The 27,974-nt window shown below is 44.3% G+C and overlaps 1 protein-coding gene across 4 annotated transcripts in view; it reads right to left on the minus strand.

The window, feature by feature from the left end:
- ACAP2 (ArfGAP with coiled-coil, ankyrin repeat and PH domains 2) overlaps nt 1–27,974 on the minus strand; it is a 402,036-nt gene that overhangs the window by 277,178 nt on the left and 96,884 nt on the right. For 2 of the 4 annotated variants that reach the window (XM_085635277.1, XM_085635278.1), the window contains exons 3-5: nt 7,887–8,013; nt 7,027–7,146; nt 2,441–2,494 (exon numbers count right to left, since the gene is read on the minus strand). In XM_085635277.1, the coding sequence (XP_085491403.1) occupies nt 2,441–2,494; nt 7,027–7,125 (153 nt within the window). In that variant the 5' untranslated portion in view covers nt 7,126–7,146; nt 7,887–8,013. The remainder of the gene's footprint in view (nt 1–2,440; nt 2,495–7,026; nt 7,147–7,886; nt 8,014–27,974) is intronic. The other 2 variants (XM_085635275.1, XM_085635276.1) reach the window with 1 other exon arrangement.

The following is a 27,974-nucleotide window of genomic DNA, read 5'->3' on the forward strand; positions in this document are numbered from 1 at the left end:
CGTATTTGGTCTCCATTAGCTCAAAAAATGTAGAATCTAAAGTCTAATCTATAATTGTCATTTTGATCATAGCACACACAGAGTACAGGTCAGCTTTTACAGAAACAGCAACAGTTCTAAAAATGGACACTTTCCATCTGGAGAATGGAAGTTGCTTGAGGGCAGGTTTTAAAGGCCAAGGGCCGCTCCTACAGCCTGTCCCTTCCCCAGCTCCCTGAGAAGAATTGAGATGGAGGTGAGAGGTAGAGAGAAAGCAATTAGAGAGGAGAGAAGTAGAGAAGGAGCCGATGGAAGGAAAGAGCCTGCACGAGGAGATCAAGGAAGAGGGCTGGTGTAAGTATTTTTGCCAGAGCTACATTTGGCTCCGGCCAACCCATGGCCATGGCCAAGCTGCCAAGTTCAGACAACGCAACTTGATGATAACCTCATAAGTGGTGACAGGCGCCGGACGGGCCAGGAAGCTGGCCTTCCACCTCTGAACTAAGTGCAGTGGAGGGAAACGTGCACGAGCTCAGATGCTGACATCTTAGGGTTTATGAATATTGGAAAAAAATACAGAGACTTCCGGCCATAGTTCTGGCATTTAAGCAATGCGACAATGACAAGTGGCCATGTTTATCAGATGAGTATTTCCTTTCGCCAGCATTCTTCGGGTAACTCAGAACAACATTTTGCTAGCGGTATGCACATCTGTGTGTAAAGCTCTGTCTTAACGTACTCCGAAAGGAACTCAATGACAGTCAAGCTCTTGTGTCTGAGATACGCCCCTGGTTTCCTCCAAAGATCTTGGACAGTGTACACAACAGAACCCTTTAACTAACAACGAGGCTGACAGTTGCTAAAGCACAAGATATTAATAGGAAAGGAAACGGTCTCCAGTGAGTCTGTGTCTGCAGTGGAAACATGCACTCAGGGCGAGGACTGATTTAATTTTCAATTAACTCGCGAGCCTCAAGACAGCAGCTCGGCCAGCTGTGAATTCAAATTAAATCTGGATTTAAACTGTGTTTAGCTCCATTGATGAAAGTAGCAGACCATCAAAATGCAATCAGGGCATGAACAAAGCAAACCTGGTCGACCTCTGCCAGAAACCCAGTCAAACATTGGGCTCCAAAACAGTATGCAGCACTTGAAGCAGTGCTTAATTTTAGCCAGTGGTTGCAAGTAAGTAATCCATATTCGTAAAGCGCAAACATATCAGCCCTTAAGGTTTCAAGGCGCTGGGGGCCATCAGGGAGATTAAGTGAGCCATTGTCGAGAGTCACATGATGCCAAGCTGAGCTGCCGCAGGGATTCGAGCCCGACCCCCAGCGCGCGTCAGCCGCTCTGGCCACTGCGCTACACCTCTCACTCCTTGCAGGTGAGGCCCACCGGCACAGTAGACAGAAAACTGTAAAAAAAACAATGAATGAGAGTAAGCAGGAACCTGCAAGAGTAAGCTAAAAAGGCAGGGATTGTCTGGTGGTGGATGAAAGAGACACGAGGTAAAATCAATACTACGTACGCGGCATTGGCATTCAGCACCTCCGACATTCAATAGTATCACCCGTGGGCGTCTGTGCAACACTTTGGACCCCAGTAGTTATTCTATTACAAATTAATCACCGACTTACAGGACATTAAGTCTGTGACCAACAAACTGTGTAAACGCTTAGACCTTCTCCTCATGCTCACTGTCCATATAACACCCAAGGCCAACTGGCACAAAGCAAAAAAAAATAGAACTTAAGGCATGAATGAGCTACATTAAAATGCAACATCATTTGTTAGTTTTTCTTCTTGGTTTTAGTGAGTCAGGGAAAAAAAGGAACATGTAGCGTGATGATCAAGGCTTCATGGTCCTATTTCTTAAAAGGGTAATCGCTTCAGTATGGCAGGAAGCAAGCCCATCGTCATTTGGAAGCTACTGCTCTATTAAATAATTATTGGGGTGACATGCTGAAGAAGCCTTGAGTTGGTGACCACCAGCATCCAAGTATCAGCAAAAGGGCAATGGGGGTCCATACAAGTACAGTGGCACCCTTAGTCACTTTGGCATTACCAACCAAACTATAACTAGGCAAACACTGACCACATTTAAGCAAAGCTTTGGTTGGTCCAAATCTGGGAGGTTTCCAAAGAGGAATAGCTCCTTGAGACCCACAATGGCACTGGTTGCCCAGGGAACCTTACTCAGCACCACAACACCACTCTTTGAACAGCCGGAAATAAACCCAGTTTGTCATTATTACACAAACTCCGCCTCATCATATTTTGCCAAGTAAGCATTCAACATAAAAAACACAGTTTCATTAATGGAAAGCCCAGTGGCATAAAACATAAAAGCGTATAAGGACCTGTGAGCCTCCGTTTTACACACCTTTTGTAGCTTTACTCAATGGGTAATGACAGACGCATCGATAGAGACATACATTTCTTTTTTACATCGGAGCAAACTTACTGTGTGATAATTGATCATTTCTTGGAGGCTGTCTGAGAACTTCGTCAAGCTAGACTGCAAAAAAATAACAAGAAAAATAAATAAGGTAACAAATCCAGTCAATTTTTAAAAATATTCCACTGGAATACACAGTGCATCCTATCTGGAACACATTGTGCTTTATAGGGTCTTATGGAAATCTTTCAGTGAATGAACAACTAAAAAGAACAGCAACAATGATCAAACTCAATTGCGTTAAATGAAACCCAAACTGGAGGTCTGAATGGACAGGCTACCAAAAGTAGTTGGTTAAGTAGGGATGTTTTTAAATTTTGAAATGTTACCAAATAAACGGAAATTTAAAGCAGAACATCGAGCAGTATTTTTTTGTATATTTCCTACCGGTACCAGTCACCAATAAAATGCCTAGAGCCCTTTGTTTTACTCTTGAAGCGCAGGCGGCATTTAATTTGATATTAATAATTAAAGGTTACTTTGCCAATGTCTAAAAGCACTTCACTCAGGCAAAACCTAACAATACTGAATAGAAAATTATCGCTGGAACATGAAAGATGAATATGTCATCAGTAAGACATAATGACCACTTCTGGTGCGGGCCACGACAAAAGACAATTGTTCCATAATGTCATATATACAGATGTGTGAAATTTGCTCAATTTCATTTTGCATAGTTACGGAAAATTTCAGAAAAATATGTGAAATACCTTCTAGTGTTTAGTCCTATATTGTATTGTGAAATGCATCCTCGTGTTCATTTTGGACGCGAGGACACATTTTGCACAAAAAAACACATGTGCCACGGAGAACAACCACTTATATATTGTTGATCCCATGCTACCGCAACATACTTTTTATTTAAAAAGACTGGAACTATGTGACATGACGCAGTGGCAGAAACTATGCAAAACAACGCCGGTGTAATGAAAATTACGTCTTGGCCTAGTCATACATTTGCTTAATGCAAGACATGGCTTGTGACTTAGTGCATTTGTTTCCTTAAATTGTCAGGACTCCAATCCCCTCACCCCCCTCACCCCCCTCCCCCCCCATCCCCCCCCCCCCCCAAGTATATACATATGAACCATGGTGAACACCTTATTGCAGAGTCGCTCGCACAAAGTCACGGTGGATTTTTCAAGCCGACCATGATATGATGGAATTTCACCAGCCTAGAAGAGCAGTGCTGTTGCACAGAACAAATCAATCATGTATTTGCTATGGGCGACTACTCACCCGTAAGGGTCTCAAGGCGCTGGGGAGGTGCATGTTCCAGTCCATCAAAGAGGGGGTCTGTCGAAGTTTTGAGGTTTCTCGTGAAGATGGTGAGTGACGTTGTCTGACTGAGGTGGAACGGTAGGGCGTACAAGACTCTGGCCGCGAGGAAGGAGAGACCTACCGATCTGGTCTTTCTGGCGCGGGGGACCATGGCGTAGGAGAGCTGGGCTGATCGTAGGGTTCTTTGGGGTGCGTGGAATTTGAGTTGGCTGTTCAGGTATGCTGGTCCGGTGTTGTAGAGGTCTTTGTGTGAGTGGGTGAGAATCTTGAAGGTGATTCTAGCCTCAATGGGGAGCCAGTGGAGTGTGCACAGGTGCTAAGAGATATGGCAGTGTCTTGACAGGTTGAGGACAGGTATTCCGGCGTAGAGTGCGTTGCCGTAGTCGAGTCTGCTGGTGACGAGGGTGTAAGTGACGGTCTTTCTGTGCTCTAGGGGGATCCATTTGAAGGTCTTACGTAGGAGGTGGAGGGTGTGAAAGCAGGAGGATGCAACAGAGTTGATCTGGCGTTCCATTTTGAGCTTGGAGTCCAGGATGATTCCAAGGGTGCGTGCGTGGTCCGTGTGGGTGGGTGGGCTTCGGAGGGCAGTGGGCCACCAGGTGTCATTCTAGGCGTCGGGGTGTGGGCCTATAATGGGTACTTCTGTTTTGTGAGTGTTGAGTTGTAGGCAGCTGCTTTTCATCCATTTGGCGACAGCTTCCATGCCTTCTTGAAAGTTGTATTTGGCTGCAATGGGTTCGTTGGATAGGGATCGGTTGAGTTGGGTGTCTGAAACAATGTTGGGTCCGTGGGTTTTGATGATGGGGCGAGCGGAGCCATGTAGACTTTGAAGAGCGTGGAGCTGAGGAAGGACCCCTGGGGGACTCCGCAGGTGGTTGGAGTAGGGTCCGAGAGGAAAGGAGGGAGCCTGACCCGCTGCGTTCTGCCGGAGAGGAAAGAGTGGATCCAGTCGAGGGCCTTGTCTCGGATCCCTGCGTCGTGGAGTCTGGGTGTTAGAGTGCGGTGGGAGACTGTCGAAGGCCGCTGAGAGGTCGAGGAGGATGAGGGCTACTGTTTCTCATCTGTACAGGAGAAAGCGGATGTCGTCTGTTGCGAGGAGGAGGGCGGTTTCTGAGCGGTGTTTTTTTCTGAAGCCGGATTGGGCGGAGTCGAGGATGTTGTGCTGTTCGATGAAGGTGGCGAGTTGGCTGTTGATGGCTTTCTCGATGATTTTCGCTGGGAACGGGAGCAGGGGGATGGGTCTGTAGTTTTTGAGGTCAGTGGGGTCCTCCGAGGGCTTCTTCAGGAGGGGGTTGATCTTGGTGTGTTTCCAGTCACCGGGGAAGGAGGCGTTCGCCATGGAGCGGTTGATGGTGTGGTGCAGTATGGGTGCAATAGTGTCAGCGGCTCTGTTGAAGATATGGTAGGGGCAGGGGTCCGTGGGGGCCCCGGAGTGGATTGTCTTCATCGTCTTCAGTGTGTCTTCGGTGGTGAGGGCTTTCCAGCTGTCAAGCATTGGCTTCAGGGTATTGGGGGTGTCTAGTGAGGTTTCAGTGTGTTGGTTGTCTTTGTCAAAGTTGTCACTTATGGAGAAGGTGTAAGGGAATGGTCGAAAAGGGAAAATTAGGGGAGTCTGAAAGAAGTGTCTCACCCTACTTCTGCATGCCACGTTATGGTATTATCTAAATTCTCTTCACAGGACTTGTATTATCTCATTTCATGTCTATGTAAACGACATTTGCATAGAGACAGTGGACTATGGGTACCAAAGCACAAAAGAGAGAACCACTTTAACATGGCGAGGAATTTCAATTTGGGGGATTGCAATAAGACCCATCACCCGTGGTCTTATATGCTGGGTGTAATGCATTTGCAGACTGAATTTTAAAGTCTTTGGTGTTTTTCCAGGTACTGCGCAAAAAGACAGAGAGGACTGTGAAGCCCACAACGAACTGGACTGGAAGACAGGGGAAATTTCAGAACACAGGACAGTGTTGTACGCCCTAGTTACCATCCTAGGCTGAATTATGTGATTTCTGAAACCGACGGATGAGCTTCTGATCAATATTAGCAACAACTATCACATCAACAATGATGGTCATATGGTCTCTGGGGTTATGGTTATAGGGTTAGATACTTTGAAAAGTCTAAAGTGGATCTGTCTACTGTGCCTCATGTCCTTTACCAAGCCTCCACAGAATGCTAGTAATCAGAGGCACAGCCTAAGTGTTTTCATTTGGATTCCAAAGCAAATAATATCCAGGTAAAGGTGACCGCCTAGTAAAATTGAAAACGCATTAATGCTTTGGTCCGACAAGTTAAAAGGAGCAGATTTGAGCCCTTTCATCCCAGACAATTCTTTTCACTTGCGATCTATACAAAATACATGTTTGTGTTACATTTTAGATTTGGATCAATGTAAATCTTTTATTGCCACAATAGGTTTTCTACTTTGTGATACCTAGCATGTTATGGTGACCCAAAAGGACATTTAATGGTCAAATTATTTACCTTGATCTAAATAAAGATAACAGATTAGCACAATAAGTCTCAGTAGGAGAGTATGTAGTGTTTACAAATGTCAAAAAGCTTTCCATATTAAAGAAGTTCATGTTAGGCAACTTTGTCAAAACAGCAGACCTCTCTGTAAATATGGCCCAAGGCTTAACCAGACCACTGGCTCTGGAGGAAAACATATTTATGGAAAGATGATTAAGGTAGTCACTCTAAGAGCAGATTCCTGTTAAGTAAATCTGGGCAGATACATTAAACTATTGACTGAGACACTCAACTAGATGTTGATACCCTGGTTGGGCGCAGCCTGATGCAAGGTTGCCCTGCAGCTGCGATAATAAGCCTCCGCAGGACACTCTGCATTTTGTTCCCACTTTAGTTGGCCCAGGAAGCGGTTTTTAATTCCTCTATTGAAGTCCTTACATTTTAACCAAGTAAGGTCAGCCATGTTTTATCTCCAGATGTTCCCTAAAGAACGAATGTTATCATTTTTGCGAGCTTCTTTGGCATTCAGGAGATCAAGACTTGATTAACGGATGTACTGTTTTAGCTGGAAGGGTTATTCATGTTTTACTGATTATTATATTATGTATATTTTTTGCAGTGATTTTTATAATGATGCTGCTTTTTGTATTCTTTTATGGCTGTTTTATCAACCGAACAAAGATTTTATGATGCTGATGAAGGGCTTATATGTTTTTTATTCATTCTAAATGTCATGGTTATACATAACCTGAAAATGTGATTCTTTCTGTAAGTGGGATGTTAACAGCAAACTAGAAATCGTTAAAAAAAAAAAAATCAAATTCATAGCTTACCTCAATCACCACATCCTTGCTTGAATACTGTGCGAGGTCCCGAATGCCATTCATAAATTGCTTGTTAGCAGCACAAAAGGCCTTGCCTGCATCAATCATGCCAATACATAACTTCACAAGCTAAGAAAAGAAGAGAGAAAGGAATTATTTCCACCTCCACTGGAACATATACTAGACTTTCCAGAACTCCACTGTGCATATAAAAAACAGGATTTTTCCTTTGGCTCATTTTAATTCCTGGCACAGACATATCCTATGAACCGTTGTTTCAATATTGTTGCTTGGGGCCTGCAAAGCATGTTTATAAAGTAATTGGGAAGCATCTCTCTTATAGTTTTGCTATCAATTAGGGGAAACCAAACATATACAATGCATAAATTCCAAAAATACACAAGATGAGATACTTTTAAATACAAGCTAATAATCGATTGAGTGCTGAGGGTTTCTAAACCACCCTATCTTTACGATGACTCTGGTATTCATAGCCGGTGGGTACCTTGGCATGTAGAAAAGGAACCAGAAATTAACTTTGCACATCCAATAGAATTTACACGAGCACAACCCTTTTCTCCTGCAAGGAAGCCCCTTCCTACTGTGTCCTTCTTTGGCTTTACAGTTTTTTATTCAGATAAGAAAAATACATTTTATCTAGAAAGATATCGTCATAATTTACATATACATTCAATCAAAACGATCACTGTAATCATCAACTGCAGAAATATGTCGCAAAATGTGCCAACATTTATAATTTACCTTCTCATCTAATGAGATGGCCCAGAAGATGGGAAAAGTATATAAGAAAAGTGCAGTAGCAGTCTCACTGAACTGATTAGTAACAAATAAATCAATCTATAACTTACGTAAAAACATTAAACAGAGAAGTACAATTTCAGCACTTGAAGTATGGTCAGTCAGTCTGTCACATCAAGTAGTAGCACCCTCAGTGGAACGTGACAGTACACTCTCAGACAGACATTATCCGGGAATCTCAAACAAAGGAAGAGGAAGAAAAAGGAATATGCTCAAGGTAGGACTATACTTGTAGATATTTATCAAGTTTGCACAAGAATGATGTATTACAGGAAATAATATCTGGCTGTTGTAAGACCTTATTATCTACAATGCTTGTATAACAAGCCCAATCAATCGGCTGGAATTGCTTTAATCCTTTTGGCAAAAAAGAGGTCTACAAGCAACTTGTCAACAGGGGGTAGCCCATCCAAGGGTTTGGTAGCATTGGGCCTAAATGTGTGGATCAACATTCATGTGGCAACCGCAGTGGAGCCCACACCACATCATATGTTTCATTATGCTCTACAGTATCACACAAGTATATTAACAGGGAATTTTGCCACTAGACTGCACAATGTCAACAATACTAACCGGATTAACACAACTTGCTTCTTTAATTGTTTTATCCTTGTATCACAGATAATCATTTTAAATCCTAACGTGTTTGAGGTCCACACAGGCGTATTTAAGGTTCTAATTTTCTAGTTTGAATACACATTTTCTCTCTTTAAGGCTAATTTGATGATTTCCTTCCTGTCATATGTTTTTTTCTTTGTGTCCTAGAGCACTGGAAGATAACATAGGTCAGTGTGAAAACCCATATGGCGGCAGTTCCTAATGAAGGGGCTGGCTCATCTAGACCTCACAGACCATCGACCCATGTTGCCCTCACGAAAGGCTGTTTTGATGTTTGGCTTTGTGCCAGACTGGTGTTTCCTTCAATAAAGTTGCTACATTACCTCATTTGAACACAATTTTTTAAACATTTTATTTATTGATTTTTCACAAAATACACCAACTACAGCACAAATACTAGAAAGAAGTGCATAGTAGATATGAGGAAGGGCATAGAGGGACCATTTTTCCTAGGTTGAGAAAACAAACAGAAGGGAAGGTGGGTAAAATGAAGAAAGGGGGGAGGAGGAGGAAAGATTTTGTTATATTCCATATAGGTATCGTAATATAGGCCCCGGTAAACTCATTACCCTTCACCTATATTCTCTCCCTACATTACACTTGTCACGGTTTACAGGGACTGACCTTTTACCTAGCTATTACACTGCAATAACGAAAGCGGGTTTTCCCTAGTTTGAAATCTCATACATTATGCATGAGGATTCTTGGAAGCACAGCAGGACTAAAATCTCCTGTATAAAATCTATGTACAAAGTTCATGCCCAATGTCATCCTTAGGCCGACACAATAATACAGCAAGGTAGGACCCCTGTGGAGACCTATGAGTATATATACACATCACATCTTGCTAAGATAAGACAGAGGAGACCGAGACTTCCCGGCCGACACACTGACCAGAGACGCTGAGGTTCCTGCACGCAGACACTTCAGCTCGCAGTGATCTAACATCCCTCGCGGGTCCCACAATCCCTCACTTCAGGTAAAGGGGTTGACTAAATCCTAGAGGGATTCTTGACTCAACACCTATATACATGCTAGGTACATTTAGGTAAATCTAGTTAGGGAGGCATCGTAGGAGTAAGCATCTTTTATCATGTGTTATATATATTCATATGTATTCATGACTGTAGTAAGATGGTAGAGCTATACCATCCAATTACCTTTTTTCATACTGCTAATCATTTATATCTTATACTGTCTAATGGTTGTTGCAGCTCATCTATTCTACACCAGAACAACTGTTCAATAAATTCTTATTGAAAATGCCCAGCCTGTTTATTCTGTGTATTTCTTTGAGACAGACTAAGTAAGCACGAGTAACTGAGCAAAAGGTAGTATATTGTTTCCACGGTCCTGAGGGATCAGGGTTGTCATGTTCGATGGTTGCCAAGAACTATTCTCTCCTTGGTAAGAGGAGATTCTAGTGGCACTGTGAGCTAGTTGGTACAAGAAGGCCAACACACCCGGTGGGGGTGATCAGAGTTCGTCTGACACTAATCCTACAGTGTATGCTGTCTAAACGTTCAGATCCTGTATACTTTTTAAAGGAACTACACGACAATTTGTCAGATATACTAATTGCATAGGTGAAAATGACATGTTTAATCAGTACAATAAACCAAGATAGTATCCATGGGTTAATACTATGCTACATTTGCATTATTATATTGCATTATTATATCAGAGTACAACCGATCACAAGTTCAGTCTTGCTGCTTGATAGACAGGGAGTCTTTATGGACCTTGTAGAGATCTCCTCTTTTCTCGGGGTGTATTTTTTGATTAAGAAAAAAAGATTTGAGTTGCCCTGTACTTCCTTGTAAGAAATGGTGAAGTTATCTTTGTCTGGTTTTGCGCTCAATGGTTAACTATAATCCTTCTGTATCAGTTTCTCAATCATTGTTCTCTGAAGGGCCTTACAATCCCTACATTCTACCTTTTCGTATTAGGTTGGACATGTCGGGAAATTCTCCAATCCCCTATTTGGATTCTTATAAATGTTTTGACAGGTTTCCATGGTTTTTCAAAGTGTAGCATCCCGTCAAAAAATTATAGTGGGCAGCTTTTACATGACAAATACATGCCAAATTATGGATCACAAAATACCTTTTGGGAATGGGGTTTCTTGTTTTCTGAACAGGACTGAGGCTAACCTTCAGACTAAGAGAAAATGTGATAATAATTTGCTAAGGACGGTGTTTTGGGGGTATATTTCATCTTCCCCTGGCAGGCCCAGACGAATTACTGTAGGGGCCTTCAGGAGCACCACTCTTGTGATTTCTTTAAAGAGGTTGATCAACTTAGACCAATATGGTTCGATTTTGGGCAAGACCACCAGACATAGAGCATTGTGCCTGGTTCTGAACGCCCAAACATGGCCTTAATTCTAGCTCGGGTTATGTACCAAAGTGAGAGGAGTATTCTATTCATGTTGGGTGCATATGGATATTTTTCTGACACTGTTATATATTATGTTCCATTTGTCTTCCATTAATGCCTGATGTTATTCCTCTTAACACCTTGCCATGTAGCTGTGTTTGACTATGGAGGCGGCCCTCCCAGTGCTATGTATGATCTAGAGCAGTAGTTCCCAGACGTTTGACTCCTGGAGACCCCCATTGAGTCAATACTGGAAGCAGGGGATCCCCAAGCAATGTGTACAATTTAAATGTCCAACATTAAAACAGTAATTTAAAAAATAAAAATAAACACACATGTGCACACCAAACAAATACTCTAATAACTAAAGATTTTAGTATTTTATTTTGAAAACATTGGCAAAAATCCAAAAAATGTAATGGGAAATTTGGTCCTGCATCTCAGTGACTAACCTGTCAATGTTTGGTTTTAGTTCCCAGCATGAGGGCCCTCCTCCTGCCAGAGCCGGACTGGAAACTCAAAGCAGCCCTGGCAAATGCTGTCAGACCAGTCCCCACACGGTGCACACCAACTGCAGTAAGTGAGCCTGACCACTACAAAGGGAGCTTTGGGGGGCTCTCCCCCAAAGAAAATTTGAGAAAAAATGGTGCATTCTACAACACATTTGTCATTATATATTGAATTGTATTTACTTTTAAACCATAGTAAATTATGACCTTACTATGCTACAGGATACGAAAATCTTTGTTGGGGCTCTTTATGATTCCCTCATTATCACCCTCCAACAGTGCCTCTGATCTCTCAATAGCCCCTCTGTCACATGTATTTCATTTGTTTTATAGCACCACTCATCAGGGGATGCTCCTCCATTAAGGAAAAGGAGCACTTCCCCCACTAATTTTAATGCCCCCAGATAAAAAATACAATGGTAATGGACATTATTTCTTATTGACTCTGCAAAACCCCATCCCGAGCCAAGTCTCATGACGGGGCAGGGCCACTGCTGACAGGCAGCAGCAGAGGAGTGATGGGTTGGGCACTTTAAAGTGTGCATGTCTCTTTGAACGACCGTCTTGCAATGGCCAGCCAGACATGCGCACTGTAAACCTCTCAAACCAGCTGTCTTGGGCAGCTGGGTTGAGACCGAGCAAAGGTCTCCAGAGCCCTTTGGAGCACGGAGAGAGACTGCTCCATCCAATCCTGGTGCTCACTCATGGTGGTTAACAGCATGAGAGAAGTGCTAGGATTTGTTAGTCGAGTTGGCTGGGTCCGAGGAGAGAAGAACACAGAACAGAGCGATGATGTACCGCAAGGTACGTTTTATTTCATTTTTTAAATGTACTTTTATGTTCATTATGCCCTAAATCGCCAACATGCATTACATCACCGTTTTAAAATGAAACATTTTAACTTTAAAACAATAATGTAATGCACATTGGCATGAATTTAGTTTATATATTTTCTGCGCCCATTGCCTGCCCCTCCTCTCCATAGCTGGCAGCCGCCACTGCCTCCCATACCAGTGTAGGGTGTCAGAGTACTTTACATCAAACACATACAGAGACAATGAATTATACATGTGTAAATAAGTTTATAGAACATTTTACATAAGGCTAAGGGGACTACAAGGTGTAGGATTCACTTCATCCATGTTGGTAGGCATTTTTTTTTTTTTAATTTTTTTTTTTTAAAGATTGCTTGGCCTGGAGGAGCACAAACTCAGGATTAAGGTCAGAACAAAGTGGTTAGCATTGATTTTAATAATGAGAATGTATTTCTAGGCAAAATCATTGCTCTACCAATTATTGGGAGGACTTCCCACCCTAACTTCGAGGTGCATTATCCTAATTGAAGAAAGCTGTTTCAAATACCTCGGAATACACATAACAATCTACCACAAAAACGTTAGCTGGCAACTGGACAGACTCATGACAGACGCTAAGCACTGACTGACCCTCCCCCTAACCGTGATGGGTCAGGCCGCCATGTTTAGAATGATTGCACTCCACAGAACGCTATACGTACTGCAAAACACCCCGTATGAGGTACCCCCCTCATTCTTCAAGCGAGTAAACTCAGAACTCCACGCATTGTTGTGGAGCGGAGCGGTCCCACGGATTGCACTAACTAAACTGCAGAGGAGTACATATGAAGGACGCCTAGCGGTTTCAGATGTCCGTAGTTATTATTGGGCAGCACAACTGGCCAATGTCAATGGGTGGATGTTTGACGACAGAACTGAACCGGTGTATAGAGTAGAGAAAACTCTCCCATACCACACAAAGCCGGGAGTTAAAGTATGGAAAGCAGAGACAAAGTACCTGGGCTGGGAGAGCAGACTCACAGGAATGACACCCCTCTGGGCGGGAGACCAGCTAAAAGAAATAACTCAATTAGTGGGCTTCGCCAAGTGGGGCCTACTGGGGCTAGAGACGCTGGGAGACATATGGAGAAGAGGCGCATACACAACGTTCGGGGACTTGCAGGCAGAATATGACCTAGGTAAAGGGGAGTGGCTCAAATACATCCAACTGGGTCATGCAGTGAGGAAATACATAAGAGAGGGAGACGGGCTGGAAGTCTCATCACCTCTGGAAGACAGGGTCTTGACAGAGCACATACAGGTCAAAACTGTTTCCCTCTTTAATAGAAAACTTATACATAACACCCCAGACCCACTGGGCACACTACGGACGGCCTGGAAACAAGATGTGGGCTCACTGGAGGATAAAGAATGGATCGAGGTGCTCCAGGGCCAGAGGGAGGTGGCAATAAGGTCCCGCTTAAGAGTTATACAGCTGAAAGTGCTACATAGAGTGTATTACCCCAGGACTGTCCTACACCGTATGGGGAGATGCGAACATGCACTATGTCACAGGGGATTTGGTTCAGGAGGTTCCTTTTACCATCTTATATGGGAATGTCCGATCCTGCAAGTGTACTGGCAATCTATCGCCACCACTATGGCGACGGTGGTCGGTACCGAGGTCCCTCTGGAGGCTAAGTGGTTCTTGCTAGCAACCTCTGGAAATGAGGACTGGCCGAGACATACAAAACGTTGGCTATCTTTGGCAGCGGTGGTAGCAAAAAGGAATTTGGCAAGGAAATGGGGGGGTGATCACTGTCCCAATATTGGAGGAGTGGGCATTAGACCTAGACTGGTGTTGGCAAGCAGAATGTGTGATTTATAAAAGCAGGAGGTGTCACCTAAAGGGGGCGAAAATATGGGGGGCATGGCAGGCTTACCGAGGACTGTAATACTAACACTGTGAAATAACAGAGATGTCTTCATGAGTTAATGTAATGTAAAATGACAAGATTGCAGAATTGTAAAGCAAAATGTGGCACAGATATACTTTCTCAATGTTTATCTCATTATTATGTACGTATCAATAAAAAGAGTTAAAAAAAAAAAAGAATGTATTTCTACCCAAACAAACCTTTTAGCAGCAAAACAAATGATGAATTCAACCCAGATCTGTGAATGGTGGGGGTGACTGTTTGATTTGTTCAGCATTCCATCCATCATTTGTTCTTTTTTCTTTTGTCACGTTAAGTGGGAAGAATATGCCCAGACGTGGGCACCGTGCTTGCTATACCACCAGATTAAAGCTAGCATGGCTGATATGGGGTGACACCTCGAAACCGGTCCCAGGATGCTTGATGCTGGTCCAAGGAGTACCTGGCCTGGCTGTTCGAGCTAGACAGTTCCCATGGGGTGCAGGGTCTAGACTGATTTGCGTATGGGTTGGTCAAAACTGGAATACATTATGGATTTAAACCAGATCTGTGACTGGGGGTGCATGCTTGATTTTTTCAGCATTCCATCCATTATCTGTTCTTTTTACTTTTAGAAAGATGGCATGTTATTAATTTATGTACAACAAAGAGAAGGAGAGTAAGGGGTGGGCTATTTTTATTGAGGTCCTGCACATAAGCCCTAAGTATTAACACAAGCGAGAGATGTGCAGTTCCTACAGAGTGAAAAGTCTGAAGGAAAGGAGTTATCCGAAGTCAGACTTACACCTAGTGAATGTGAATGCACAAGGGAGGGGGGTCCCTTTAGGATGGAACTGAAACCCTCACACACCCAGCAAGCTAGGTGTCATGCTTCATCATCTGGGTTTTGCTCCTCGTCGGGTCGGCGGTGCAATACCCGACGGGCACCCATACAGGGGCTCTTTATCGGAGATCTTTTGTTCCCTGCCGTATGGTGCGTGCGTGTGAGGGCCCGTGTGTGTAGACGTGTATAGTTAAAAAAGGTTGGTGAATCCGAAATATGACTTTATTGGCTCAGTCAACCACCTTGTTTAAAAGGGGTGAGTGGCGTAAAAGCTATACTTGCTCACAAAGAGAGGAGTGGCTAGCTACGCTCTACTCTTCTGGTCAACATGTTTCGCGCCCAGTAGGTCAGGAGGATCCCGTGGCGCTTCGTCAGGACCGATGATACTATTGTGATATGTGCTAAAAAACTATCTACAGTGTGGTGTGAAAGGGGTGGACAAAACTGGTTATCAACCCTTGGTTGGTTCCCCTACCTTTAGTATTTATAATATCTCAAAGGGGTCACCGAATCCTATTGTAAAAACCTCATCATCAGGCGCATGGCGCGTCATCAGGGGGAGAAACACACTTGTTTCCTATGAGACGGTAATGCAAAAAAGAGAGGTGGAGGCAGATACAAGCATAGAGGTGAAAAATCAAGAGTGGTCATTCTCACAATCCTGTGTGCCTCTTATAAATGTAACTGAAGGGTGTTAGCCCAAAAGTAAAAGTAACGGAGGAAAACTAATCAATTCATGTAGATCAGGGCCACTTACGTGTGTTCGTCGGCATAGACTACTATCAGAATGCTCCCCTGCTCAGCTCCCCAGTACGGAGGTGGAAATGTGTGCGGGAGGGATTTATGGTGGTTTCTATTGTTAATGGAGTTAGGCGGTACACTCGTAAAAGTATAGTCGCTGCCCCATTGTCTAATTCAAAAAACAGACCACAAAACAAAAAACACAGAACAAGCTACCGAGGTAGCAAGGAATGTACTCACAAGTCAAAGGTCCCCTGGAGGTCTATTAACCTGCCCGCGTCGCCGAACCCGGAAGGTTAACTAAGGTCCGGCGGCGCTGAATTATATGTGGTAGTTGATTGGCTGGGGGTTGGTCACGTGTAGCGAGGTCACGTCCGTAGTGACTGAAACTTGCAAGGGCGCGTCTGTCTTAATTCGTGTAGATGCATATTTTGAGCGCCATGATGGAGTGGCTCGGTATGTATTAGATATTAATACAGGGATGGCAACTCTTCTAATTCAAGTGAGCGGAGGTATAATGTGATAGTAAGGCTCACAGGAGGGGAAGGGAATTAAATGGTTTCTGGTCTCACCAAGTCTGTGAGCCTATTATTGTATTTCTTGTCGATGACTCGTATAGAGCCTAGTTAATTTGGCAATGCGGTCCGTGCCCCATGGTGGAAATGAAGCGGGTATAGGCAAATTAAGAAAGGAGTTTGGTAAACCTGGCTCAGTTAGACCATAGAGTGGTGTAAAGTCGATGATCTGTATAAAGCCTCATTGGGTTGGTAACGCAGTCCGGGTGCCATGATGGAGTGGTGCGGGTGTAGGCAAATGTTAAGAGAAAGTGGAGAACTTGGCTCAGTGAGGCCATGGAGTGGTGCGAAGTGTGTCAAAAGGCATAATAATGGGAACCAAGGAGATCTCCAAATGTATGTATACCCAGGTTCCATCATGATCTATTAAGACTGTCACTGTGCCTGCTAGTCCTTGACAGGAAAACATCACGGCTGCCCCTGTATTATCTAATGTTCATTAATAGAAGTCAGAAGCCCTGTTAATGTGATATTGCCGCCCAAGGTATGTTGTCATTGAGGCCAAGTCTGTCTGATGAAAGGCGGTGTACCCATCGTTGTTCTAGCCTAAACAAAGAATGTTGAGACATACCAGGCTGGCTTTCAAGGACAATCCAGTGTAAATCGCTGGGGCTATGTTTACGCTCGAGGCAATGGCTGTAGAGCTTCGTGTTAGATTTGCCACATCTAATGTTGCTTTTATGTTCGATGATGCGTGTTTTCACTATTTGTGTCGTCATCCCTATATAATAGAGGTCACATGGGCAAATCAATAAATAAATGCAGTTTGTTGAATTGCAGTTAGTGTGTCTCTTCAGAGTCCACTCGAAGTGGGCAGAGAGGCGGATGGATTTAGCCACTATGGTTTGTCCACAGCAGGTGCATCCACCGCAGGTGTAATGGCCCTGTACTGGGGGAAGATTCCATAGGGTGTTGTATGCAGGAGTCATGTTTCTCTTGGGTCTAGTGTGCACCAAGGTGTCCTTAAGGTTGCTGGTCCTTTTGAAAGCAAAGCGTGGTGAGGGAATCGTGAGTGTACCTGCGGACAAAATTCCCCAATGTTTTTTTATAACTTTCTTAAGATTATTGGACTCTGGTGTAAAAGACGTGACACAAGTGATGGTCTCTATATTTTCTTTAGTTCTTACTTCGAGCAGGGCCTCGCGATTGTGATTTCTGGCACTCTTCATAGAATTGTGTATCACTCGAGGGGGATAGCCTCTTTGTGTAAGATTCTCTGAAAGGGTATTAGCTTCTGTTTTGTAGTCGTTAATGGAACTGCAATTTCTCCTGAGTCGAAGGAATTGGCCAAAAGGTAAGTTGTCGCGTAAGGCCTTAGGGTGGTGACTGCTGTAAAGAAGTAAACTGTTTTTGTCAGTTGGTTTTCTGTACAGACTAGTACTCAACCCAGTGGATGTCAGTCTGATGTTTAAATCCAGGAAGGGGATGTCGGAGTCAGAGATGTGACGTGTGAATTTCAGAAACTGGTTCTTAGTGTTGATCCAATTACAGAATTCGTTACATATGGATATATCCCCTTTCCATAAGATGATGACATCGTCGATGTAACGTTTCCAAAGGGTGAGGTTTGAGCCATAGGGGTTATCCACATTCATTATTACTGCATCTTCAAAAGCCGCCATATAAAGGCAGGCCACACTAGGGGGAAAAGGTACTCCCCATGGAAGTACCTTGGGATTGATGGTAGAGATTATCTTTAAATGCAAAGTAGTTTTCTGTGAGAGCTAATGTGGCCAGGTCCATAATGAATGTTATGGGAGTAGGAGATGTCCATTCTCTTTTATGTAGGGCTGCCTCTATCACAGACAGGGTAGCCTGTTGCGGGATGTTGGTATAGAGGGCCTCTACATCCAATGTCACTAGTAGATCGATGTTCTCGGTATCATGTATCCCCTCAATCGTGTTCAAGATATCAGTCGTGTCCCTGATATAGGACGGTGTCTCTTTGACCAGGGCTGTAGGAAGTGATCGCAGAATTTTGATAGGGGTTCCAAGAGGGAGCCAATGCCAGAGACAATAGGTCTCCCAGGTGTAGGAATGGTGCCCTTATGTACCTTAGGTAGTGTATAGAAATAAGGTGTGACAGGATTGGTAGTAGTTAGAAAATCTGCTTCCTTCTTTGTAATCCAACCGTTAGCTTCCGCCTCCATCACCTTGCTTGCTATTGTTAGTTGTAATCTCGCCGTGGGATCAAGGTTGATGGGAGTATAGTATTTTCTATCACCAAGTTGTCGTAAGCATTCTGTTTCATAGTCCTTGGTAGACTGGATTACTGTGGCACCTCCCTTGTCAGCCTGTTTGATGGTGATAGTGGTATCGGCTGCCAACGTACTAGCCGCTTCCCTGTCTCTGCGAATCAGGTTGTTATACGTTACACTCTTATTCTGAACTCTACCCAGGTCTTTTAGTACAGCCTTCTCAAAGGTGAGTACCTCCGAGGGAATCATGCTGTTAGTAGGGGTAAAGGTGGAAGCCTTATGTAGGCCAGTGTCAATGGACTCGGCCAAAGGTTCGTCATGAAAGTATGCTCTGAGGCGTATTTTCCGAAAGAAGTTCTGAACCTCACAAATCAACTCAAACTTATCTACTCTGGGAGTGGGTACAAAGCCCAGTCCTTTCCTTATGACATCTTCCTCTGTGTCACTTAAGGATCTGTTGGAAAGGTTGATGACTAATCCCTCTGTCCCCTCCTTCTGCTTCGAGTTTCCATTTGTGGCTGAGGTTGATCTTGCCATTGAACGTGTGGTGTGGTTTGCTGTTGGCCTCGCCTTCGCCCTCTTCCTCTGCCCCAGCCTCTGCCTAAAAAAGGTTTCGGGTTATTACCAGGGTAGAATTGTGGCGGGTATTGAGGAAACATAGGGTATTGCCAAAACGGAGGCTGAGGGGGGACAGGGAACATGGGTCCACCTTGGTTGTGGTACAACCGTGTATTGTTTTTTCTCTGATTCCTGTTATTCCAACTCCCTGTGCTGGAGTCGCTGGATGAGCTCCTCCTACTCTGATTGGAGTCCTCATCACTTGAATAGCCTGTCCTATTTGAGACATAGTCTGCCTTGAGATAAGGAAAGACTCTTTCTTTGTCAAATCTGGAGATATCTTTCTGTAGCTTTGTTATTTTTTGTTTTAGCAAAAACGCCCTGCTTTCAGAGATCTCCTGATTAATCTCTGCTAATTTGTTTTTAAAAATTGCAGATTGAGTGGCGGGTTTCATGGTACTTTCAAGATCTTGAATGCGTGCAAGGATGGCATCAGCCAATCTCTTGGCTGTCCCTATGATAAGAACCAACAGATCCCTGGTGCATTTCCATGACACCAGGGACCATTCCTTCTTAAATAGAGGATCATCCAGGAACAATCGAGGTACTAAATTGACAATGAGACCATTGGGTGCGATGTTAGCCCTCAGGTACTCAGTCATCATTGCTCCATGTATGGTTATTTTTAGCCATTCCTTCTTCAAAGCTGTTAAATTCGTCCAGTCATCCGACTGGGAACCAGAAGCTATGCTGCCGTCGGTAACCAAGAGCGACGGTGTTCTTCAAATGTCAGACACAGCGTCTTCACCGTAGCTGATGCCTAGTTCCCCTTCCATAGTTATTTGAGGGAAAAAGGACCTAGTAGAGTCAATTGGCACTATAGGTAACCTTGAATCTCCTGCGGGGGTCGCCCGCGCTGAATATGTACAACAAAGAGAAGGAGAGTAAGGGGTGGGCTATTTTTATTGAGGTCCTGCACATAAGCCCTAAGTATTAACACAAGCGAGAGATGTGCAGTTCCTACAGAGTGAAAAGTCTGAAGGAAAGGAGTTATCCGAAGTCAGACTTACACCTAGTGAATGTGAATGCACAAGGGAGGGGGGTCCCTTTAGGGTGGAACTGAAACCCTCACACACCCAGCAAGCTAGGTGTCATGCTTCATCATCTGGGTTTTGCTCCTCGTCGGGTCGGCGGTGCAATACCCGATGGGCACCCATACAGGGGCTCTTTATCGGAGATCTTTTGTTCCCTGCCGTATGGTGCGTGCGTGTGAGGGCCCGTGTGTGTAGACGTGTATAGTTAAAAAAGGTTGGTTAATCCGAAATATGACTTTATTGGCTCAGTCAACCACCTTGTTTAAAAGGGGTGAGTGGCGTAAAAGCTATACTTGCTCACAAAGAGAGGAGTGGCTAGCTACGCTCTACTCTTCTGGTCAACATGTTTCGCGCCCAGTAGGTCAGGAGGATCCCGTGGCGCTTCGTCAGGACCGATGATACTATTGTGATATGTGCTAAAAAACTATCTACAGTGTGGTGTGAAAGGGGTGGACAAAACTGGTTATCAACCCTTGGTTGGTTCCCCTACCTTTAGTATTTATAATATCTCAAAGGGGTCACCAAATCCTATTGTAAAAACCTCATCATCAGGTGCATGGCGCGTCATCAGGGGGAGAAACACACTCGTTTCCTATGAGACGGTAATGCAAAAAAGAGAGGTGGAGGCAGATACAAGCATAGAGGTGAAAAATCAAGAGTGGTCATTCTCACAATCCTGTGTGCCTCTTATAAATGTAACTGAAGGGTGTTAGCCCAAAAGTAAAAGTAACGGAGGAAAACTAATCAATTCATGTAGATCAGGGCCACTTACGTGTGTTCATCGGCATAGACTACTATCAGAATGCTCCCCTGCTCAGCTCCCCAGTACGGGGGTGGAAATGTGTGCGGGAGGGATTTATGGTGGTTTCTATTGTTAATGGAGTTAGGAGGTACCCTCGTAAAAGTATAGTCGCTGCCCCATTGTCTAATTCAAAAAACAGACCACAAAACAAAAAACACAGAACAAGCTACCGAGGTAGCAAGGAATGTACTCACAAGTCAAAGGTCCCCTGGAGGTCTATTAACCTGCCCGCGTCGCCGAACCCGGAAGGTAAACTAAGGTCCGGCGGCGCTGAATTATATGTGGTAGTTGATTGGCTGGGGGTTGGTCACGTGTAGCGAGGTCACGTCCGTAGCGACTGAAACTCGCAAGGGCGCGTCTGTCTTAATTCGTGTAGATGCATATTTTGAGCGCCATGATGGAGTGGCTCGGTATGTATTAGATATTAATACAGGGATGGCAACACTTCTAATTCAAGTGAGCGGAGGTATAATGTGATAGTAAGGCTCACAGGAGGGGAAGGGAATTAAATGTTATTAATTTACCCATTCTGTGCCTCCTACCAGTCTCTCAATACAAGCCTGGGTTGGGCGATAGCTGGGCTATGTGCATTCCCACTAGACAGCCACATACAAAGAGATCTTAGGTGTGACTGATGGGCCATTTATAACTTGATGAGTCATCCTGGGCAGGATGGGAGAGAGGGGCTGACACTTGCACCTGAATAGGTAGTGTCCTGTCCCCCCCACAAAGGGTTGTATAGCCCCCTGTAGTGAGTCTGGAGCCAGGGCAGGAAGGGAAGACCTAGGTGCACCTCAAGGCTTTCTTTGAAGTCTCCCACACTTCAAAAGCACAACTGGGTATAAGTACTGGACATTTGACACCATTACTTCAGTATGCTTCTGGACCTGTGACCACTCTGCCATGGAGAAGAGCTGCCGTGCTGCTAAAGGGACTGTCACTCTGTCGGAGTGCTGCTTTGCTGGACTTCTGCCTTGCTGTGTTCTTGCCTTGCTGAACTGCCATGCTGTTCTCCTGCCTGGGTGAGTAGGACGGGACCTGCATCACTTGAACCCAGAGTAACTCCAAGGGCTTGCTGGCTTTAAGTCTCAGGGATATCAAAGACTTCAAATACCTGCATCTGGACTCAACAAGCTGTCAGTCTACTGTGTAAAGTGGTGCCACCCCAATTCTGAGCACTTGTAACTGAGGCCTAAGGTGCATCTACAACCAGAACCCACGTATCCTCATCGGAACCGGTGCATCTTTGCCTTTGCGTGTGTCGGAACCAGCGCATTCTCGAAGCGGGGAACAGAACAGAGGAATCGCACTCGGAACCAGAGTATTGCCTACGCAATCGATGTATTGCCTGCTGTGGGAGCAAAAGTCGCACATCGCCTTCGGAACCGGCACCTCGCACTCGAAATCGACGCATTTCCGCCACTGTGTAGAGAATCTCAATGCATCTCACCCACTGCTTTGCTCATCACCGACACATCGCTTCAGCTGCACCTTGCATCTTTTTCGACATCGACGCAAGCTCTGATCAAGGTACTTTGGTTCTGTGGGCCCAAGTGCGTCCGTGTATCCTGCACTCCAGTGCGGTCGGCTTGAACATTTGACTTTGCCCCGGTCCAGCAGCACCAGATAACCCATTTAAGCGCTAATTGCTTCTAAGCATTATTCTACACTTATTCTTTAAAAATTCATATCTCGATTTCTACTTGGTTTTCTTTTGGTCTTGTTTTATTTATAAAAGTAAGTTCTATTTTTCTAACCTGGTGTTGAATCCTTTAGTAGTGTTTTCACTGTGTCACAGTTTGAAGTGTTGCATATATACTTTAGACATTGCCTATTACGTTAAGCCTGGCTGCTCTGTGCCAAGCAACCAGCGGGACAGCACAGGATAATATTGGGGGTGTTGTGACTTACCCTGACTTGGATTGTGGTTCCAGCTTAGACAGGGTGCATATGCCAACTAAAAATCCAATTTCTAACAGAGACATTATGCAAATCTGTGAAAGTTCTTAGATTTCTTCATTTGTTGGAGCGCCTCCTCTCTTGCTGACCTTAGATTTTTCTTCTTATTTAGGTGTACCCTGATGGCCACCTGTAAGCCAATGGGAGGCTCTCAGTAGCTATCATATCGGAGTTGGATCGTGTTGGGGGCCTTTCTGAGCCTTGTTAATTTGTTTTTGTTTCTTATAAAGCATTATGTTGGTTTCTGTATCTCCTCTCTTACCTGCTTTTGGTTCTTTTTTATTATTTCATGAGGCCCTATGGGTCGCTTGTCTGCCGATGGGAGTGCGCCAATGGCTGTGTCGTGTCTGAATTTGGTCTTGTTTGAGCCCTTTCTGAGCTGGTTAAAATATCCATGGAAGTTGCCAGCTCTCTTGCTATCTTATCTGTAGAGTGGGGGTTAACGTGCTTTATGCACTCCACCAGTCGAGACAGCATTTCAGGAAGTGTGCACAATTTATCTACTATTGGGGTACAGGCACAAGCCTGCACAGTCCATTAGTTCTTTACAGAGTTTGATTTCTAGCATGCCCATTTTTGTTTTGATCTCAGAGATACTTTCTGCCAGAGATTGTAGCAAGTCCACCTGTAGTTCAAGTCTGTGTGACTGCCATGTCAGAGCATTAATTGCTGCCAGCTGAGTAGTTTTGATTGAGGCAAATATTGTTGTGTCTGCCTGGTAGTTGCTCCTTTGGTTTATCGGTTGTGATGAGGTCGACCCTCCTTCCTTTGGTGGTGGTGGTGGTGGTGGTACATCAGTTGGAGGTAGTGGTGCAGGCTGCACCAGACCCTAAAACAGCTGCCTCCACACCGATGCTGTCACCCCATGTGCTACTCCCTGTACCTACTACCAGGTATGCACTATTGCTATTGCTTCACTTTGGGGCTCTCGACCTAGGGCGAAGGCGCGGTTTGAGCGAGGGCTGGCAGGCCTTGAAGACTCCACTACAAGGCCTATGTGCTATGGCAAACGCTGTACTGGGTACTATACGTATGTCGCAGGGGCGGGTAGGAGCACACAGGTAGCGAGGGAGGACAGCAGAGGTAAGAAGGCAGAGTGGCCAGCAAGGCAATCAGAAGGTAGACTAAAAGGCTCCACTGATGCGTGTTAGCACTCCACGGTGCTTCGGCACAGAGCTCCCTTACTCCTGCGCGTCTCCTCCTCACAACCATGTGCTCTTGTGTCTCTCCTGCCTCTTTCTGCCCCTCTTCCCCCTCGATTCACCACCCCTGCTCACCGCACACTACGCTTCCATGCACTGTGCAGCTGCCGCCGCTTCCTCGCAATTGTCTCGCTGCCTCCTCCTTGTCGTCTCGCTGTCTCCTCCTCACCAGCCCGCTTTCCCTCCACTCCTGCTGCACTGTTGCCGCATCCACTTGCTCAACTAGTAATGAATCAGAGGTGATGACTGTCGCTTCTGTCAAGTGGCAAAGAAAGTATGGTTTATTTTTGCATCCGGCCTCTGCCTCCTTGCATTAATTTGTCACTGAAGCCCACTAAGTATAGAGCTTGCATTACTTTATATCTGCCTCTTGGAGGCAAGTGGAATTGGTCTTCTGATTCTGCCCTACCCCTGGGTTCTACAACTGTGTAAAATTATTTTAACCTTTTCTCTCCGAAGACATCTTTGTTAAGAAGTTACGGGTCATTAAGTCCTGGGGTCAAATAGGAGGTGAAAGATAATGGAGTAATTGGGGATGGGAAGGATGACACTTTTTTATTTCGTAGTAAACTATTCCAGTGATCTAGGAGGGTCTTGGTGTCAGAAAGTATGTGCCCTGTCTGCGGTCTGTGACTTGTGGAGTCATAGAAGATGTTTTAGGGGGTTAGGGGAGTAGCTTTCTTTGGCCAGTAACCATGGATTTGTTCGTCATTTGTTCACCCAGTTTAGTGCCAGTCTAACTTGGAATGCTGTTCAGGGTCCTACCCTCCCTCTGAAGGTTGCTTTTAAAAGTGTAGATTAAGTCACTATAAGTGATATGTCCCTGCAGACAAAGTTTAGCAAGTGTTTCAGTGTATTGTCCAGTGTTCGTTTTGGCATTGTGAATGGAAGGGTTTGGGCTGACTAGAGCATCTGCGTTACAGCAAACAAATGATGGACGGAATGCTGACAATGCAAACATTCTCCCCCAGTCAAAAGATCTGGGTTAAATCTATCGTTCTTTTGCCCACTACGCCACCCCAGTTTGGACCCAGCCATATGCAAATCAGTCTTGATCCTGTGCCCCATGGCAGCAGTTCAGACCAAACTGCCTGTCCAGGTCCTCCCTGGACAGGAAACAAGCATCCTGGGACCGGTTTCAGGGTATGTCACCCTTCTTCAGCCAGGCTAGCTTGACTCCAGTGGCACAGTGAGCAAGGGACCCACGTCTGGACATACCCATCCCACTTAGGGCAAAAAGTGTTACAACAAACAAATGATGGACGGAATGCTGACAATGCAAACATTCTCCCTCAGTCAAAAGATCTGGGTTAAATCCATCGTTCTTTTGCCCACTACGCCACATAGGTCATCTGCAGCAGGAAATTCAACTTGATAGAGCTTATCTTTTTAAAACAAGAGGTCCAAATGCCCCCATCTGTACATCTTTGAAGAGAGTGTCTAACCGTAGAGGACCATTGAATTGCTCCTGTCCTGTATAAATGTATTTTATTTGTTTGGGACAGTGAATACTGACTAGGGGAACAAGCCCTCAGCAAACTCAGATCTCCATTTTTAAATGTGGGGGTGGGATAGAAGAAAGGGGATCTGCTACTCGCATGCATTGGGGCTTTTATGGTTTATTCTGAACCCCAATACCTTTGAGAATTCCCCTAATTCCTGAATCAAACAGGTATGGATGAAAACAGGTCTGTCAAACAAATCGAGTATATGTCCACAACAAGAACAATTGTGCAAACCCCATTCTGGGTGCCACCACGTATACTGTTTAAATTGCCATTTATGCCTTTTTTTTTCTAGTAGGTGTTCCATTGTGAGGGCATGGTTGAAAGTGGACACCCCTTGTGAGAGGAAGTTGTTGGGAAAGCGTGCCATTGATTTTAATGCAAGCTGTTGGATGTACCTAAATGGTCAAAATAAATAAAGACATTGTTTGTCCTAGATTAGTTTCCAACAGTACCACGGAACCAGGGTAGTACGGGAAACACATGTCCACATCACTCATTGTCTGGGAGAAACATATAAAGCCCAACAGCAAAGCTATTCACAGTCATGTGACCCAGGACATTGGCAGAAGGCACCAAATTGATAGGACAAAAAAATGCCAACTTTTTAAAAGCAACATTTTCAGAGTTGTGACGTAAACTTTGACTTTGCCATTAAAGAGGACATGAAATTACAATTCATTTGAGTCCAAACATGACATTTCTATCTGCTCCCAATCCAAAATAAGCACTTATTAAATGTAATAAGGTAACCCAGTGTTTAGTTAGTGGGAGAGATGGCTTTACAGTAGTGAAAAACAACTTTAGATGTTTTACTACCAGCACATGTAAAACAAACCCACTTGTCCTACTTTTTAAATACACTGCACCCTGCCTTTAGAAGCCTTTAGGACGTACATTAGGGATGCCTAGTACATATTAAAAAAGAAGGTTAAGGCCAGGCAAAATGTGTATTTGACAGGTCAAAACAACAGTTTAAAACTGCCTTACAAGACACAATGGTAAGACTTTGTTTTAAAGAGCTACTTTAGTGGGTGGCACAAGTGCTTCAGGCCTACTATTAGCATTTAATTTACAGGCCCTGGGTACTAGTAGTACGATATACTAACGACTTAGAGGTAAACTAAATGTGCCAATAAGGTGGCGGCCAATTTTACCGTGTTGTAGGGAGAGAACACAAGCACTTTAGCACTGGTTAGCAGTGGTAAAGTCCACGGAGTCCTTATGCCAACAAAAACAAATTAAGAAAAACAGGAGGAGTGGAGGCAAATGTTTTGGGGTGACACTGCAGTGAGGGCCAGATCCAATTCATTCTGTGCTGGCAATGTTTGTTCCATGGTCAAATGAAGTAACTTCCTGGGATCCTAAATGGCAGATACACAAAAGCATGCATCAAGAAGCTTGAGAGTACAATTGCTACCAGAACCGGAGCTAGAAATGGTGTCTTGAACCTCTCAGCAGGTGGGAACAGATTTATAATATTTTCTTTATTACAAAGATATCTACTCCTTATCTTGCCAATGACTTGGACATGGGTTTGCTAGCTACTGACAAGCTACATAGCAGGACCTGGATAGAACATAAAGCTCAATGATACCTCACACTGAGAACACAGATGTCTCTATAGGTTGTTATCCAACAGCACCTCACTATCAATGGATGCCGCCTTCTTCCTGCACTGTCAGACTCAGCCACCTTCAGAAGCTGCAGGTAGGGCAGTAGCCACAAAGCCCTCCCAGTTCCCTCAGTGTCCAAATAGCTGGCAGCAACACTGTTGTGACATTTGTTGTGGGGGACCTGGAATGCTGCACACAAAAGCAGGAAGAATCTACTCCAAGCCTCCTGGCCTTCATTATAAGCAACTTTTGGATCATCATTAAAGCAACATCACTGGCAAGAAAATATTTTTAGACACCAAGTGGCATGCATTGATTGGCAGCAGTTTTCTCCAATTAGGCAAGAAAAGGAAGTCCAAGGAGTTGCAAGATTCCAGAGTAGAGCACCACAATCATCAATAAAAATCAAAAATAAAAGCATTTACATTACAAAACTAGAGTCTACATGAATTTACCCAAAGATGAGTCTGAAAGCTGTACTAAGAGATCTTCCCTTATATTGATATGGTAAACACCGGCTGAAACTGAATATGAACAGCTGCTTAACCTACTGAAGTTGAGGACCACTGCAATTTGCAGAAATGGTAACATCTACTAAAGTTTGATGTTCTCAAGAGCGGTTCCTGTTTTGGAAGGTCAGCGGGTGGCAAGGTGGGCCACTGGAATGGACAAAATTTTCATTTACACAAGATAGATTAAGAAATACTATTTTGCGCTCTCTGACTACAGTGTCAAGTGTAAGACAAGCAAGGCCCTGGGTTTTTAGATAGCAAAACTGTATCAAGATATTTAATGTGGTGCAAATTCCACAAAAACCTCTAAACCGCT

The sequence above is a fragment of the Triturus cristatus genome, chromosome 11, assembly GCF_964204655.1.
Source record: "Triturus cristatus chromosome 11, aTriCri1.1, whole genome shotgun sequence".
Classification (NCBI taxonomy): domain Eukaryota; kingdom Metazoa; phylum Chordata; class Amphibia; order Caudata; family Salamandridae; genus Triturus; species Triturus cristatus.